Source organism: Cyphomyrmex costatus, unplaced genomic scaffold (assembly GCF_001594065.2).
Source record: "Cyphomyrmex costatus isolate MS0001 unplaced genomic scaffold, Ccosl1.0 scaffold1135, whole genome shotgun sequence".
NCBI classification, from domain to species: Eukaryota; Metazoa; Arthropoda; class Insecta; order Hymenoptera; family Formicidae; genus Cyphomyrmex; species Cyphomyrmex costatus.
Window position 1 is genome coordinate 49,251 of NW_017275103.1, and position 7,476 is coordinate 56,726.

A 7,476-nucleotide genomic window follows, 5' to 3' on the forward strand; every position below is an offset into this window, starting at 1 on the left:
ATATATATATATATACTTTGTGTGTTGAATATTAAAAGTCCTATACTATTTCGCCTATTTATTATATCTAATATAATAAATATGCTGTAACAGTTTTGGTAAAGATAATACAAACAAATATTTTTGTCTAGATTAGTATTATAATATATAAATAAAATTATTTCACATATATATTCATCTAACATTATTTTGTTTGCAATAATATTCAATTTGACAAGGATAATGTACATATGGCCATTATCATTGTAGAAACCTACAAAATTATATATGATATATGCTAATAATATATGTTCAAATTATTCAAGTAATTACTTTTTTCAGAAAGAATTTATTCTATGTGAGTAGAAAAATGCCACAGAACGAATATATCGAGAAACACCGTAAGCTTCATGGTCGCCGTTTGGACTATGAGGAAAGAAAGAGGAAGAGAGAGGCTCGTGTGCCTCACAAACGAGCAAAGCAAGCCCGTAGTTTACATGGTTTAAAGGCTAAGATGTTTAATAAAGAGCGACACAACGAGAAGATTCAAATGAAAAAGAAGATTAAAGCTCATGAAGAGAAGAAAGTCAAGGTCAAGTCTGACAAGCTACCGGAAGGAGCATTGCCTGTATACCTGCTGGATCGTGATGTTACTAAACGCGCCAAAGTACTATCAAATATGATAAAACAGAAACGAAAAGAGAAAGTTGGCAAGTGGGATGTTCCAATACCTAAAGTTAGAGCGCAATCAGAGTCAGAAGTTTTTAAAGTAGTAAGAAGCGGGAAAACGAAACGGAAATCGTGGAAGCGAATGGTCACTAAAGTGACCTTTGTTGGAGAAAATTTTACAAGAAAACCACCGAAATTTGAAAGATTTATCAGACCAATGGCATTAAGATTTAAAACCGCCCATGTCACTCATCCTGAGCTTAAGGCAACTTTCTCACTGCCAATCATTGGAGTCAAGAAAAATCCGAGCTCTCCTATGTACACAAATTTAGGTGTTATTACCAAGGGAACTATTATCGAAGTAAATATTTCAGAATTGGGTCTTGTAACGCAATCGGGTAAAGTTGTATGGGGAAAATTCGCTCAAGTTACGAATAATCCTGAGAATGATGGATGTATCAATGCTGTTTTGCTTGTATAAACTTGTATTATAATTTCCAAGTTATGATTTTATTGATTGAAAATCTTATTGTATGTACAATAGTATTCAATAATTCGTAATATTTTATATTAAAAAAGATTTATCTTATAAATACCATGCTGTATACAAAGTAATATACATATTTAATCGACATACTACTTATATACTTATTACAATTATGAACTAAACAAGTGTAAAACACTTTTGGTTGTAGAAAAAAAAATGGAAAAAATATACATCTACTTTTCTCTTTTTTACAATTGGTTATTTTACAAAAATTATACTTTTAAAATTAATATTCCAATATTATTTACATTATAACATATATACATATAATATATATATATATATATATATATATATATATATATGTTTATAATGATACAAAGATTTTAATATTGTTATAGTATATAACTTGTCTATTTCTTTTGGATTATAAAAAAAGAGAATAACTAAATCATATAAAATATTTTATGTAGTCTTAACGTAAACTTATTGTTACTAAGTAATAGTACGATTAAAAATTGAAATACTATATGTATGTATAAAGATGTACATTGAGGACAGAAATAAATAAAAAGTAATTTTTAGATTTTTTTGTATTTTTTATTAAATTAAAAATGTACACATTATGCTTGATCACCAGTTGGCATAGACTTTATAATGTCGGAATTACCAGGATCTGTGATCGAAAGTGTACAAACACGAAAATATTTACCACAGGCTGTACCTAGCTCAATATTATTTCCAGTATAATGATGTACACCAGTCTTCGCCAACATCGCGTAATATTCGATTTCGGATTTCCTGTTAAATCCAAACAAATCATATTTTAATTGTTAAAGAATTATAATCTAATACCCTGTGCACTTACAATTATAAATAGATAGAGGCAGGAGACTACTCCATAGTACTTCTATTTATGATTTATAATACACAAATAAATAGTTGTATCAATATTATTATCTTTTAATACATAATTTTATGTGGATTATTCATTTAAAATTGATACTTTAGGCTGGGTCCACAACCTCGCTTTAAGAGACCCTAATCCGTAAAACCAAAGAAATTGACTAATTATAGTTGAATGCGAGAAAAATAATCGATTGAAATTGGTCAATTTCTTACAGCTTTACGACTTAGGGCCTTCTAAAGCCAGGTTGTGGACCTAACCTAATTAATTCTAAACACACACACACATATACAAGGAATGGGAAGTTATTTTTTAAAAATTAGTCTGAAAATGTACTTTTGCAATATTTTTTGTTTAAACGTTAATAAAAGCAATATATATGTGTATGTATATATATATATATATATATATATATATATATATAGATATATATATATAGCATGTATAACACACACTGACACTGTATAGTTTTATTTCTTAGTTTTTTTTAACATAATTTCGTAATTCTAAAACCTGTAAAATATGCAGCAAACTGAGATATACATAATATGTCCGATGTATCACATAAGAAAATAGAAGTGCAAAATAATTCCTGAAATAATGGTACTGTATATATTTCTCAGCTGTCAAAGATCACTTAATAATCGCTACAGCAGTTGACAGCTGAAATATTTCAGAAATTTTTTAATACTTTGTAGAAAACTAGAAGATTATATAAGATTGTTTAGGACTATCTAAATCACGATATAAGTTAGAAATTAAAAGGAAAATTAAGAAATAATCTATATTACAGCTATATTTTTACTTAAATAATCTATACTTTTAGCTGTAAATCAAATATTTTGATAGAAAGAAAATTATAACGCTATAATTAAAATATATGACAGAAGTTTTGCAAAAAGGGGTGTTTTCTAATTGCTCAACATAAATGTATACAGAAATGTACAGAATAAAGCTTTTTACACAGCTCAATTAGAACAAATGTGTATGATGTTTAGATTAAAAACTAAATGCAGCTTGTACGTCTCTATTAAATAAAAACATTCAATGTCCTACAACCACATTTATAGCTGTCGTAATTAATAACATAATTTAAAATAAAACGAATATACAGGACTCTTAGTATTAAAAATTGTCAATGAAATAAAAAGGCAATTAAGAGTCAATATTATTTGTGTGAACTAATAAAATATTTAATATATTATAAATTAAAATAAAATATCAATAAACTAAAATTCACACTTTAAAAGTGCACGCAAACATAAGTCAAATCATAACGTTTCGACTGCATATTCGAGCCATCCTCAGATGTACATATAAATATTAATTAACGCAGTAAAACATCTTTAGTTAACGCAGAAAAAACAAGAAAAATACTATGATGGATTGTTATGTTCTAAAACGTTGAGTATTTCCACAGAGAGAACAATTTAGCTCATCAAGCGATTGGAAGATCGTTTGTGATGTATCCCTGTGGTTCTAATAAGGACACAAAAATTAACGTTATATTAATAAAATAATGTGACAAGCAATTGTCCCTCTGACAAAAAACTCACCCTCGAGTAATCTATGTCGTTAAAAGAGTCATTTATTAAAATTCGGTGACGATCAAAATCATTATTTTGTTAACACATTGCAAATGCAAGTCATTCCAAATATGAATGAGTCGAACCAAAAATGAATTTATTGATATTTTATTTTAATTTATAATATATTAAATGTTTTATTAGTTCACACAAATAATATTGACTCTTAATTGCCTTTTTATTTCATTGACAATTTTTAACATATAATTGTTATATAACAGAATAACATATCTAATCGTATGCAATAAAAGTAACTGTAAATTTCGTTACCATTATCAAAAAAATGTAACTACATTACCGTTACAGTTACCAAAAAAAGAAAGTAACGCAGTTACCAGTAAAGTTACTAAAAAAGTAACTTGTAACTGTAACTTCGTTACAAGTAACAAGTTACTTCCATTTCCTGTATATACGAGGGTCGTCTGAAAAGTTTTGAGCCCAACATAAAAACAAGTAACGGTATAGATAGTATAGACTATAGAGAGTGCCATAACGAAAAATAAAATTGAATTTGACCGAGAATGGGGCTCAAAACTTGTCAGACAACCTATGTATATATGTAACACACACGCACGCACATACACACACATACACATATATACAATAGTATAAATATAAAGAGGGCAACAAGCCAAGTAAATTTATGAACAATTTAATTTAAACAATCATATAAATATATCTAAAACAAACGTTTTAACTTCAATCGAGTCATTTTTAATGTTACATAAAATATATGAAGTATTATAAATCAAAATATATTGTATACATATTCTTGATTAAGTCAAAAAATATTCTCAATTCTATGCAAGTTTCCGTCAATGTTGGTGTTGTAAGCATAATTAATCCTTGTCAATAATAATATGTATATATATTATTTTAAATATTGACAAGGATTAATTATGCTTACAATATCAATATATATATATATTTATAAATTTTAAAAATGTCAATTTGTAAATACAAAAGGAGTGCTACTTCTTAGTCTCACCTCAGTGGCGGTGTATTACTAGCAATGATGACCAATTTGGCTTTGCCTTGACGTAGGGACTTGAGAGTCTGCTTATAACCAAGGACATATTTACCAGATTTCATGACGAGAGCTAATCTGGTATTAATGCTCTCCTGAGCCTTTTTCTACATAATTGAGTAACATTTTATTAAATGCACTTAACATTACAAATACAAAAGTAATAAGTTACAAATTGTTCATTAATTAAAACATTTTACATTATCTTGTAAGCTTTATTTTATCTTTAATATTAAACAGAAATAAGTTCAGAAAAAACAATGTGAATGTTGGAATAGCTGATTCATTCTAGACAGCTGTTCTACGTGGTAAGTACTTGTTTCAGCTTTTTATTTAACTGATCAAAATAATTACGATTTGCACAAGTTACAATAATTGTAATAATATTATAATAAGGCAATTATATTATATATATATATATATATATATAATAAATATCTACTAAAAAGATCTTAAATATCTACTTAAAAACTTAATTACACAGAATATTTATAAACGTGCACGTGGGTGCACGGCGTTGCTTAATACCTGTTTTTTCTGAGCCACCATTTTTGCAATCAGCAGTTCTTCTCACAGCTGTAACGATATTTATAAATCAATTAATCTTGTGTATATTTAAATAATTATATATATTGAACGATATATACACTTGGAATTCTTCTTCTTCTTTAATTAATGGCTCCCGCCTCTAGTTAACACTTGGAATTCGATGTCACGTACCTTCGAACTGACAGAAAAAAAATCCACAATTTTAGTAGAGTGCCCCGGCTGCTGAGCCTTTTGGTAAAATGGCTCCGACTAGCAGTGTGGTTAAAACGTAAATATCATTTACCCCTACCAACGTTATAAAAAATCCCTACAATTCCCTACGCTAGAATAAAAAAAGTAAATAAGCACGAAAATTAAAAAATATGCGTAAAAAGTGATAAAAATGAAGGAATAAAGTATAGTATATAATATAAATGAATATATTTTTTTCGAATAAAAAAACATGTATAATTACATAAACATTAATATACATTATATAACATATGTATTAACATATAGACCCGTATTCAGAACGCACTTTTATCAATAAAAGCGCGTTTTTATCTCTGAAATTCTATAGTATACGTGACGTAAACTATAGCATGTTAGCGTGCTAACCGTTGTTAGCGCGTTCTGAATACGGGCCACAGTATATAAAGGTGGAAAAGAAACAGAAATTGAATATTACATCAATTCAATCTCTCTGTCTTTGATAACATAAAAGTCATAAAATCTACCGATCATCGTCAGAGTCTAATAATAGTTGCTTTCCATTTACTCCGATTCTCAAGGTACTTTTTCATGCGCAGCACGCTGCAGCAGCAATTCGTTACTATTGGTTAAGAATTTTATGTAAGCTAGATGACGTACTTCCGGCGCAAATACATTTTACCGCAGTTCGTTGAAGTTGAACCGAACGAACAGGAAGCAGCAAGTGGCAAAATCGAGAAAGCGTACAATATGTCCGTTGTTTCATTATAAAAATATTATTTATTGCAATAAATATTAGGAAAATAAACGAAAAATGGCTTCGGATAAGGTACGGATACATGTTTGTAAATTAGATCATTTTATACTTTACCACAAATTTGAAAAAGTAAAGTGTAAAGTATAAAATGATCTAATTTACAAACATTCGTACCTTATCCGAAGCCATTCTTCGTTAATTTTCCTAATATTTATTGCAATAAATAATATTACCTCGATTTTGCCGCTTGCTGCTTGCTGTTCGTTCGGTTCAACTTCAACGAACTGCGGCAAAATGTATTTTGCGCCGGAAGTGCGTCATCTAGCTTACATAAAATTCTTAACCAATAGTAACGAATTGCTGCTGCAGCGTGTTGCGCATGAAAAAGCACCTTCAGATAATTCTCACTTGTGACGTCATAACTCAGTTGAATGCGCGTTTCTTTTACATTCTGAGAAGTGAGATTCAACTGAATTTTTACCTACAAACTGCACAAGATCGAGACCGTGTGCTTTATTGAGTCTCGTAGACTCACTTTAAAAGTGAGGTTATAAAAACCTGTATTGTTATTTGTTAATTTTACCTAGAGTCCTAGATATCAGAGAAGCGCAACCGGCTTAAGTCAGTATCGCAAAATTACTAAGAAAAGTATTAAAAATGGCGTCGTTTGCAGACGAAATATGAAATCCACCAATCGTCTATTAGTCAGCCATTTTTAATACCACTGAGTGAATGTCATGATTGGTTGACAGTCAGCTAATCAGGACGCGGAACATCGGTTGCGCTTCTCTGATATCTAGGACTCTAATTTTACCAAAGTAAGCAAGTAGTGACGTCATTAATCTGAGTATTTTATACTCAGCTCACTTCAAACTCAGTTTCATTTGTGTGTAAATAGAAAGCAACTAATATATTATTATCTTGCTGACTAGTGGAGGGAATTTCTACTTCCTCTCGATAATAGTGACTTGAATTGTTTCTTGAATTTTTAAATAAGGGCTGCGCAGAATAAAAGAAACAGGGAACAGAGAACAGAGAATAAGAATTTCAACCTATCAGAAATTATGTACACCCACGGTAATTAATTCTGTCCCTCGGAAATTTTCACAAAATAAAAAATGACCACCTTTCTATATTAATTGTCACAATCCATGCACGATTAACGTTACGACTGAATCTTATCGTGCATGAATAGTGACAATTAATATAGAAAGGAGGTCACTTTTCATTTTGTGAAAATTTCCGAGGGACAGAATCAATTACCGTGGGTGTACTATGGAATACACACTGTTTATTCCACAGTTTATGATTTCTGATAGGTTGAAA

The 7,476-nt window shown here is 29.4% G+C and overlaps 2 protein-coding genes across 7 annotated transcripts in view; one reads left to right on the top strand and one right to left on the bottom strand.

The window, feature by feature from the left end:
* Window positions 1-1,143, top strand: part of Ip259 (NSA2 ribosome biogenesis factor-like IP259) — a 4,922-nt gene extending 3,779 nt beyond the window's left edge. For all 4 annotated transcript variants that reach the window (XM_018544135.1, XM_018544157.1, XM_018544149.1 and 1 more), the window contains exon 2: window positions 322-1,143. In XM_018544135.1, the coding sequence (XP_018399637.1) occupies window positions 350-1,129 (780 nt within the window). In that variant the 5' untranslated portion in view covers window positions 322-349 and the 3' untranslated portion in view covers window positions 1,130-1,143. The remainder of the gene's footprint in view (window positions 1-321) is intronic.
* A 586-nt stretch (window positions 1,144-1,729) lies between these two features.
* RpL30 (ribosomal protein L30) lies at window positions 1,730-5,445 on the bottom strand. Of its 3 annotated transcripts, none has more exons than XM_018544110.1 (4): window positions 5,376-5,445; window positions 5,184-5,231; window positions 4,617-4,762; window positions 1,730-1,936 (listed from the first exon to the last, which is right to left on the bottom strand). In XM_018544110.1, exons 2-4 carry the CDS (start codon window positions 5,202-5,204, stop codon window positions 1,759-1,761), a joined length of 345 nt encoding a protein of 114 aa, XP_018399612.1. In that variant the 5' UTR covers window positions 5,205-5,231; window positions 5,376-5,445; the 3' UTR covers window positions 1,730-1,758. The 3 variants fall into 3 exon arrangements, with proteins under 3 accessions (XP_018399612.1, XP_018399605.1, XP_018399618.1); XM_018544103.1 differs by having other exon boundaries at window positions 5,303-5,383; XM_018544116.1 differs by lacking the exon at window positions 5,376-5,445 and adding an exon at window positions 5,353-5,363.
* Between the last annotated feature and the right edge of the window lie 2,031 nt (window positions 5,446-7,476).

Excerpts from the sequence above, each read along its gene's own strand:
- RpL30 (XM_018544110.1), bottom strand. The coding sequence starts at position 5,204 with ATGGTGGCTCAGAAAAAACAG. Across the intron at positions 4,763-5,183 it reads TGGTGGCTCAGAAAAAACAG|AAAAAGGCTCAGGAGAGCAT; the intron begins GTATTAAGCAAC and ends TCAATTATGTAG. Across the intron at positions 1,937-4,616 it reads AGTAATACACCGCCACTGAG|GAAATCCGAAATCGAATATT; the intron begins GTGAGACTAAGA and ends TGGATTTAACAG.